At 41.0% G+C, this 10,157-nt stretch overlaps 1 protein-coding gene across 1 annotated transcript; it reads left to right on the top strand.

The window, feature by feature from the left end:
• The first annotated feature begins 1,086 nt into the window (after window positions 1-1,086).
• C25H5orf15 (chromosome 25 C5orf15 homolog) lies at window positions 1,087-9,824 on the top strand. Its single transcript, XM_048334182.1, has 3 exons — window positions 1,087-1,262; window positions 5,308-5,825; window positions 8,405-9,824. Exons 1-3 carry the CDS (start codon window positions 1,127-1,129, stop codon window positions 8,534-8,536), a joined length of 786 nt encoding a protein of 261 aa, XP_048190139.1. The 5' UTR covers window positions 1,087-1,126; the 3' UTR covers window positions 8,537-9,824.
• Window positions 9,825-10,157: the final 333 nt, after the last annotated feature.

Below are 10,157 nucleotides of genomic sequence, written 5' to 3'. Positions count from 1 at the left end.
GAGCTAAAGAGGCTTATTCCTGAAAATGAATGGTGTTTTCTGTCTACTCACAGAAGACAAACTCTGGGGCACTTGGCAAGACTGTGTGCCTTGATTAACGCAGAGTTGCAGTAAGGGCACCATTCTCTCCATGGGCTTGTGGGAGAGTTCTGAAAATGAGATGAATGACTTCTTAGTTTTCCTAACAAGAGTTCATGTGTTCCTATGCTGTCTTGAGGCCAGATAAATGGTGTGGGGAAACCTGATTGGGAACACAGGCCCTTCCCTGTGGAGGCAGCTTAGTTGTCTTTGGGGACAGCAGCACTCTTCTGCGGAAATCACACAGTGCTGTGGACACAGTAAACACGGGCTTTGTGCTCCACTGATTTCCTGGAACTTGATGAGTGGGAAGTATATGGCTGTTTATGAAGCAAACATTCACAGATCATACAGACCAAAGCACTGTGTCAGGGACCTAAGTAATCTTGGAGGTTTCTAAATTTTAGGGTTTTAGCTTACAAAATTTATAAGGCAACAGAAGTGTATTTTAGAAAGTCGGGAAGTTGTTCCTCAGGATCACCTTCCCCTCACAAACACACACACACACACACACACACACATCTACACACATATATACATGTACATATACATATAGATGTGTATTTTATAGTTATATAGAGCTAAATATAAATAACTAATAACTCCATGTAACGATAAATAACTATATAACTATTAATTATATGCATATGACCATATGAAAGATATGCTTATCATCTTATATAATGTATGCTTTACATGATACTCTCCCTCACAAGAAAGTAAACCGCATACACTGGGGGTCCATTCATTGTTGTACCCGAAATATGGAGATAGACGAACTAAATATTTGTTAAAATAACAAATGACTGTGGGGGATAAGAGTAATTATAATTCCACCACCTACATACGCCCCCATTGACCTTTTTCCTTTCCTTTACCTTCCGTAGGGGAAGCGAAGTTGGCCCCAGCGCCCTTTCAGCGACAACTACGCGGCACTTGACGACGTCATCGCGCTGGGACGTAGACGGCTCGGGCGCGGCGCCTGACGCACGTCCGGCGTCATGACGCAGAACCTAGCAACCGCGCAGGTTCCTCGGCTGATTCCGTTATGGCGGCTGCCGCCCTGGGAGAAATGAGAGCGGCCGTGTCAGCGAGCCTGCTGTCGAGGCTGGGTATCCGGGTCCCCGGCGGGCTGGCGGGGCCGCTCGTGCTGGCGCTCCTGCTGGCTTCTGCCGCGTCCACTGGTAAAGGGGACGCGGTGGCTCGACGGGCGCGCGAAGGCGGCGAGGGCCGGGGGTGCGGGGTCGGGACACAGACCGGGCCCGGGAAGGCGCTTCCGGGTGTCCCGAGCGGACTGAGCCCATCTCCTGGGGGCCGGGGTGCTGGTGGGGTTTCCCAAGGCCTGAGGAAGCCAGGTTGGGAGATGCAGGCGCCAGGGTGCTGGGAGGGGGGTGGGGGTGGCGTCCTGAGCCTCTGGAGAAACGGCGGTCGTGGAATCTCCACTTTAAAAAACAAACAAACAAACAAACAGGGCTGGGAATATGGCCTAGTGGCAAGACTGCTTGCCTCATATACATGAAGCCCTGCGTTCGATTCCCCAGCACCACATATATAGAAAATGGCCAGAAGTGGCGCTGTGGCTCAAGCGGTAGAGTGCTAGCCTTGAGCGAAAGGAAGCCAGGGACAGTGCTCAGGCCCTGAGTCCAAGGCCCAGGACTGGCAAAACAAACAAAAACAAACAAAAAAACCCCAACACATTGTGCCAGTCCTGGGGCTTGAACTCCCAACCTGAGCGCTGTCTCTGAGCTTTAGCCCAAGTGTGACACGCTACCACTTGAGCCACGCATCCACTTCGGGCTTCTTGGTAGTTACTAGGAGATGAGAGCGTCTCACGGACTTTCCCTGCCTGGGCTGGCCTTGAACTGCGATCCTCAGATCTCAGCCTCCTAAGTAGCTAGGATTACAGGCCTGCGCCACCAGCGCCTGGCTTATTAAACCATCCTTTATGTCTAATATATATTGAGTTGTTTTTTTTGGCCACACTCTTCATGAGGAAAATCAAAGTAATTGTTTCATTTTTGTTCCGAGTAGCTGGGGTTACAGGCGGGAGCCACCAGGCACCCGGCAGAGATTGGCCTTTTTCATTCAGATTAATTTTCTGGAGATTAATACAAGTTGTTATTTGATGCTGGAGTCTGTACTTGTATACTGCTGAATAGGATTCCATGGTATCCATATGTTAATAGGTGTCCAGATTGTTTGCAGTTTTTAGCTATAAATAAAATAAAACTGTGAGCCGGGCGCTGGTGCTGTACATCTGTAATCCTAGCTACTCAGGAGGCTGAGATGTGAGGATCATGGTTCAAAGCCAGCACAGGCAGGAAGTCTGTTAGACTCTTATCTCCAATTAACCACTAGAAAACTAGAAGTGGTGCTGTGGCCCAAAGTGGTAGAGTACTAACCTTGAGCAGAAAAGCTGATGGACAGCACCCAGGCCCATAGTTCAAGCCCCACAGCCAACAAAAAAAGAAAGAAAAAAGGTATAAAACTGCTATAAACATTTGTGTGTGGATTTCAGCCTAATTAACATGCCCTTTTATTTCTCTGGGATAAATGCCCAAGAGTAAAATTTCTTAGTCACATGCTAGTTGCATTGTTAGTTTTTGAGATGCTCCTAAATTGTTTTCCATAGTGGTTGGTTGTCTTGTTTCACCTTCCCACCAGTAACATGAGTGACCCAGTTTCTCTACATCCTTGCTACCTTTTGGTATTGTCATTAGGTTTCATTTTAGCCATTCTGATAGGTCTGTAGTATTTGTGGTTTTAATTTCTTGTTTTTTGCCGGTCCTGCTGGTCCTGGAGCTTGAACTCTGCACCTGGGTGCTGTTTCTGAGCTCCTTCTACTCAAGGCTAGCACTCTACCACTTGCCACAGGGCCACTTCTGGCTTTTTTTTTGGTGATTAATTGGAGATGAGAGGTTCAGGGACTTTGATACCTGAGCTGGCTTCAAACCTCCATCCTTTGGGATATGATTCAAGTGATGCAAAACTTTTGTAATGATACAGCATTGCTGAATGGCTTTCTTTTCTTTTCCTTTTTTTGCTTCTTGTTTTCTTCTTTCTTTCCTTAAACGTTGTATATTCTGATGATTATTTAGCATGTTAAAAGTGATGAATTGTTCATCTTTTAAAACATTTTTTGGCTGTGCTGGGACTTGAATTCAGGGCCTGGGCACTGCCCTGAGCTTCTTTTGCCCAGGGCTAGCACTCTACCACTTAAGCCACATTCCCAGCCTAGAATTGTTTATCATTGATTATACTAATGTGCTAAAAACATTGAACATTCATTGATACTTACCCTCAGAGTTGTTGAAAATGTTTCCTTGTTACTTAGGTATGACTATTGGAGGCTAGCAGCCATAAGTACCATTGACATGTACTTGATCAATGAGTAAAAATGGAAAGTGCCATAATAGTCTATTTTTTCACTCATTTGTTTGTGTTTCTATTTTGCTTTGTTTTGTCATACCCAGTCTTCTCAGAAAGAGAGGTTGAAAAGTGTTTGTAGGATGCCAAGGGAAGAAGTTATAGTTCTTAGTCTTTAAAGCACTCTATTCATATGTCTCTGCAAGTCAGTGAAGATGACCTCAGATATATACATGTAAAAACACTAACGTTTTAATGCAAATTGTTTGTTATCAATAGCAGCATTGAATTCCGGCTATTTAATGATTCTGTTTCTAAAAAGTATCAGCATACAGACAATATACAAATATGTATTTATTAATGACAGCTGTAGCACAACAGTGTAAACTGTCAAGTCTCAGAATATCAATATCTCAATGAAGGAGATGTGGAGATTCATATAAAGTTTCAAATAACAGAATTAAAAAATAATGCATAATGTTCTAGAACAGACTTTATTTTTTAGACAAGTTTTTAGGTTCACATAAAAATGAATATACAAAGAGTATTTGACTATCTGTACATGCCTTTCACAGTTTGCCTTAGATCTCAGCCTCTCGAGTAGCTAGGATTGCAGGTGTGAGCCACAGGTACCTGGCTTGTGGTTTTTAATTTCTATGTCCCTAATCTTTTCATGTACTTCAGTAAACCTACTGTGCCGAATAGGTAGCTACACAGTAAAATAAGAATTTATATGTTTTAGTGCCATTTCCTATACCAAGATTGTCTTCCTCAATCTTGAAAATTGTCTAGTTGTCACTTAGCTTTCAATTTCTAATTCTTGTCTTTTAGGATTTTTCTCCTTCTGCTTCGTTTGTATCCTTTTTAAAAAAACTGATGGAAGGGGTCTTTCAGTTCATATATCATTTAGAAATGCTATCTATAGCTGCTTATAGCTTTGTGTGTGTATATATGTGTGTGTGTGTGCGCGCATGTGCATGTGCGCTGTACCACTTGAGCCACACCACCATTTCCAGTTTTTTTTGACTAGTTTATTGGAGATAAGAATCTCATGGACTTTTCCCCCTGGGCTGGCTTCTAACTTCGATCCTATGTTTTTTTTTGGCCTTTCCTGGGCCTTGGACTCAGGGCCTGAGCACTGTCCCTGGCTTCTTTTTGCTCAAGGCTAGCACTCTGCCACTTGAGCCACAGCGCCACTTCTGGCCGTTTTCTGTATATGTGGTGCTGGGGAATCGAACCCAGGGCCTCATGTATACAAGGCAAGCACTCTTGCCACTAGGCCATATCCCCAGCCCTAACTTCGATCCTATGATCTTAGTCTCCTGAGTAGCCAGGGTTACAGGTGTGAGTCACCAGTGTCTGGCTGTAGCTTCTCTTAAGTATTACATAGTGTTGAAAGTATTAGGCCTAAATTGCTTAACTTTTATTTTTTGTGTGTGATCTACCTGAGTCAGAATCAGCTACTCCTCTCTCTGTTCTGGAATGGGTGATCTTAAATACCGATGATGAAGCCCAGTCTCTGTTAAAGGAAAACAAAGTGGGGATGAGCTTTAGATCTGACTCTTCTTTCAGTTTGCAGACATTATGCTGCACATTGTTACTGTTTGGCAAGGCAACTGTTACTTAACAACAGCAGTAAGAAGGAACCAATTGTGGTAGCGAAGCCCATGATCCAGGCAGTCCAGACGAAGAAGAAACATAACAGATGGACATTGAGATTTAACTACTTAGGAACAAGTTATAGGCTAGCTATTAGCAAAGAGAATTGCTTAGTGAAAATGGGTAAAGAAGCTTTTTGCTTAGTGGAGTTAAAAGTGGAGGAGATTGTCATAGTAATGTTTTTCTTTATTTCTTATATATTGGGAACAGATCCACTTGGCCAAACTGTACAAAATACAGAAACAGGTTCTTCAAACGTGACTCTTGTGTCACAGAAAAACCAAACCAAACTTTCTGCTTTTCAAATCAGTGCCACTCTCCCTCCCACAACTAGTACCGGGAAAAGTAGAGGAACATCTGTCGCTCCCCGGCCCTCACCCACCACCTCGGTGTCCCAAGAGGAGGCTGAGAACAATGAACATCCTAGCATGGAGGAGGAGGATCTTCTCACATTGAATAGTTCTCCATCCACAGCCAAAGACTCAATGGACAATGGAGATTATGGAGAACCTGACTATGACTGGACCACCAGCCCCCGGGACGATGAGCCTGATGAGACTTTGGAAGAAAACAGGAGTTATATGGAAATTGAACAGTCAGTGAAATCTTTCAAGGCCCCGTCCTCAGAAGTAGAAGAGGAAGATAGCCACTTCTTTTTCCACCTTATTATTTTCGCTTTTTGTATTGCTGTTGTTTATGTTACATATCACAACAAAAGGAAGGTAAGTTTGAGACTTTTCCAGCTTTATTACCTGAGTTATTTTCCAGTTAGTTTTTAGTAAAGTTAAAAGTGGTAGTAAAAGGCTGGGGTGTGTAATCAGTTTATGACTCTTGATATATTTGAACAAATTACAGAAAATTACAGGAAGAATTAGGGCTGGTAGTGTCACTCAACTAGTAGAGCCACCTGCCTAGCAAATGTGAAGAAGCTCTGAGTTTAATCCCCAGTACTACCAAAAGAAAAAAAAAAGTCATATTATTTCTTTTCTTGGACAAAGTCAAAGCACATTTGTGTGTGTATGTGTGTGCACATGCACATGTGTTTTGAGGCAAGGTCTTGCTGTGTAGCCAAGGCTGGTCTGCTGGAACTCATGATCCACCTGCCTCAGCCTCCTGAGTCTTAAGATTATAAGTATGTATTCATTATACCTTGCCCCCTGGTGATCTTTTAAAAATGGTTTTATATCTTATTTCGTATCATTATTCCAGTGGAAATACTTGTGGGGCAAGAATGTTAATTTACTAATTGTGCCTTTTAATTTAATATTGACCCCAATAATTTTGCAGTAACTTTTCTAGTTGTGAAAGTATTACATGTTTATTTTTAAATCAGAAAATACAAGAATTTAGAAAATAACGTTTTGGCTGAGTATGCTGGCACACCTCTATATCCTTGTATTCAGGAGTTTATGGCAGGAGGATCGTATGTCTGAGACTTGGTTTACATAGTGAAGACCTGGTCTCAAGAAAATCAAAGAAAGGGGGGTAGGAGTGGGGGAGGAAGGAAAAGAAAAAAATTTAAGCTACTCAGTACCATCTGGAGCATTATTAACATTTAATATGTTTCTGGTCTATAAATATAAATGTATGTTACAACTTTTAGATAAGTTGTTTTTTTTTTTTTTCCCTCTGTGCTAATACTGTGCTTGAACTCAGGTCTTTATGTTCTCCTTCAGTTTTTCCTTCAAGGCTGATGCCCTACCACTTGAGCCATATCTCCACTGCTGACTTTTATTTGGCTGGTTAGTTGGAGATAAGAATCTCATGGAGGGGCTGGGGATATGGCCTAGTGGCAAGAGTGCTTGCCTCGTATACATGAAAACGGCCAGAAGTGGCGTTGTGGCTCAAGTGGCAGAGTGCTAGCCTTGAGCAAAAAGAAGCCAGGGACAGTGCTCAGGCCCTGAGTCCAAGGCCCCAGGACTGGCAAAAAAAAAAAAATAATAAAATAAAGAATCTCATGGAGTTTTCAGCCCAAGCTTGGCTTTGAACCTTGATTCTTAGGTTTCAGCCTCTTGAGTAGCTAGGATTATAGGTATGAGCCCCTAGTGCCCTGCTTCATATCTCATATAGTTTTATATTTTGCTTTTTGGCTAATAAATCATGAACATTTTCATAATATTTTAAAATGTTTTATATCTATGTAATTAATTCAGCTATTTTCCTATTGGACATTTAGATTATTTCTATTTTTGGTTCAGAAATAATATTGTGAACATTTCTATGCTGGTACTCATTTGTTTGGTTACATGAGGCAAAGGAGGGATAGATGGGTGGTTCATTTAACATGAAAGCACAACTCAACAACACATAGTCCCAGAGCCAGAGCAGTTGAGTATTTCGAAATTCTTAGTGGGGGATCAAGCACAGAGTTTCCTTTTTAATACTTAATGCTTGGGAAATCTTAGTTTTTGACTCATAGCTTGCTTTGTGATTTCTTGCATTGTCCTCTCAGAAGACCGTGATTTTTTTTTTTTAACCTGGAAAATGAGAAAACTGGGCCAGATAATTTCAAAATGCCCTTCTAGCTTTGAGAATCAGTGAATCTAACAATAAAAACAGCAAAGAAAACACTTGAGTTATTTGTGGTTACTGAGCTGTCCCTAGCTTTGTAAGTATTGGAAGCAGCGTTTGGTGCCTGGCCTTCCCTGTTAGGAACTCAGGCATTAGTGAAACACACAGGCTCCCGGTTTCAGGTTCTAAACTCAGGCTCTAAAGATAGATGGAGGGAATGGAATCTTCCCAAACCTATTGAGTTTCCTGACTATTAGGAAACATTGATCTTGTTAACAAGATAGAAAACAATGGAAGTGGCGCTGTGGCTCAAAGTGGTAGAACCCTAACCCTGAGCAAAAAGCTCAGGGACGGGCTGGGAATACGGCCTAGTGGAAGAATGCTCATCTCCTATACATGAAGCCCTGGGTTCGATTCCTCAATACCACATATATAGAAAAAAGCCAGAAGTGGCGCTGTGGCTCAAGTGGCAGAGTGCTAGCCTTGAGCAAAAAGAAGCCAGGGGCAGTGCTCAGGCCCTGAGTTCAAGCACCAGGACTGGCAAACAAAACAAAACAAACAAAAAGCTCAGGGACAGCACCGAGTCCCTGAGTTCAAGCCCCATGACCCACAAAAAGAAAAAAGAAAACTAAGATAGAAAACAACATGATGTTTTTGATGTTACTTCATTTTTGTGTTTGGGAATCTAGGAGAGGGGAAGAAAGAGAGAGGGAGGGTGAGAAAAACTCCAAAAAGTCTTAATATATCTTGTGTTTTCTCATTTGCATGTCTAATTTTTGTTTTATTCCAGATTTACCTTCTAGTTCAAAGCAGGAAATGGCGGGATGGCCTTTGTTCCAAAACCGTGGAATATCATCGTCTAGACCAGAATGTTAATGAGGCTATGCCTTCTCTAAAGATTACCAATGATTATATTTTTTAAAGCACTGTGACTTGAGTTAGCTTATTATGTCATTTTATTTGCTTGACTTTTTATATATGATATTGTGCAGATGTTTGCCACAGGCATTTGGTACTTAAATGAGAGGTAGATCTCTCTTTTGCCTTGGTGCTTTGGAAATTAAATGTCACAAAGAGTATACACTTTTGTATCTATACTTTTAGAGCTGAATTAATCAGGTGTCCAAACTATGAGTTAAGCATCACCTTATATTTACAGTTTTTATTTTTTTCATTTATTGTTCTTCTGGAACTAATACTACTTGTAAAAGATCCCAAACTTAAAAAAGAATTCTAACATATCTAATACTGCTGATTCAGATCTCCTCTTTGCCATCCAAATGCTATTTTTTAAAGCACTTATTTCTTATTGGTCCCACACTGTTAAGTACTAGGGTATTATGTGTGATAATGTTTTGCATTAAAGTAACACTTGTTTTTCTCTCAAGAGAACTTCTCTGCATATTTTTAGGCAATTAAATCACAAGACAGTGATCCTATTCAATCTGATCACAGTTTTAGGCAACTCATTAAATACATCAGAATGTAATTTGCAATGAACATACGATAAAATGTCATATAGATAGTTTTTGGTTTGAAATACTGAGTTAAATTTAGAGGTAGAAACTGTGATAAAGAACTAAATGTGTGAAGTTAATTTTAGCGGTTCATTGTAGCACTGGTCCCAAGGTTTCAGGCAACAGGAAGAGTTATATTTGTTCACTTTCTTATTGTATAATGTTTGGATAAATCATATAGGTCATTATCATTTAAATAATATTATATGCAGGTCTTTGAAATTAAAATTACTGGAAGTTGTTTGTATACTTAAAGGATATAGGTATGTATATACATTGTACATGTATGTATGCATTGTATATACATATGTATGTACAATGACCTTCCCATGCCCTGTCTTATTTGTTGTTTACAGCAACTGGAAATTATTTACTGTATTTCATCTTAGTTTGTGTTTCTATCATAAAGGATTGATCAGTATGTAAATATGTGATTTGAACCCTGTTGTCATGGAAACCTAATCTTGACTGAGTGCTAACCAAAGCCCAAGTGAGCCAGTGGTCACAGCTTTGGGTAGAGCTGGAGAGGCAGTGCTGACCACCCTCCTCTCCGGTGGACAAGTGACTCTCAATAAGGAAAGCACAATGGATATACACCTGAACTGTTTTATTGCAGTTTTTTCATATCTGAAATTGTATTATTTAATATTTTGAATAAGATTTTAAAAAATAAATGGCAAAGGTATAAATCAATGCTTTTACAAGTGTGTTTCATTCAACTGGCAACATGTGGTAGGAACAGCACAGTCCTACATCTAGGTGGAAGTGAGCCCGAGTAGCTAGTAGTCCCTGTCAGCTGTAGAACTCTGCAAGGAGTGCTACGTCTATTTCAACAACTTTTCTTGGTCTTAACTGCTGGGTGCTGACATTTATTGACACTTTAGCAAAGTAAGAAGGGAAAGAAAAGTGGTTGGTCATTGTGGTCTTTCCAGTAACCTAGGCTCCCTTTTCCTGGAAGGCGGCCTCTGCCTGCAGGAGGATGCACATTCTTGGTGTATCTAGAGTTCTCTAGACTGTTTCTTCTGA

Source organism: Perognathus longimembris, chromosome 25 (assembly GCF_023159225.1).
Source record: "Perognathus longimembris pacificus isolate PPM17 chromosome 25, ASM2315922v1, whole genome shotgun sequence".
In the NCBI taxonomy this organism is placed as follows: Eukaryota; Metazoa; Chordata; class Mammalia; order Rodentia; family Heteromyidae; genus Perognathus; species Perognathus longimembris.
The sequence above is the reverse complement of the archived record's forward strand: the minus strand, read 5'-3'. Positions and strand labels throughout refer to the sequence as shown.

What these genes read in the sequence shown, in the direction of transcription:
- C25H5orf15 (XM_048334182.1), top strand. Translation starts at nt 1,127, where the DNA reads ATGGCGGCTGCCGCCCTGGGAGAAATGAGAGCGGCCGTGTCAGCGAGC. An exon ending in GGCTTCTGCCGCGTCCACTG is followed by an intron (nt 1,263 to 5,307) that starts GTAAAGGGGACG and finishes CTTATATATTGG; the next exon opens with GAACAGATCCACTTGGCCAA. An exon ending in CATATCACAACAAAAGGAAG is followed by an intron (nt 5,826 to 8,404) that starts GTAAGTTTGAGA and finishes GTTTTATTCCAG; the next exon opens with ATTTACCTTCTAGTTCAAAG.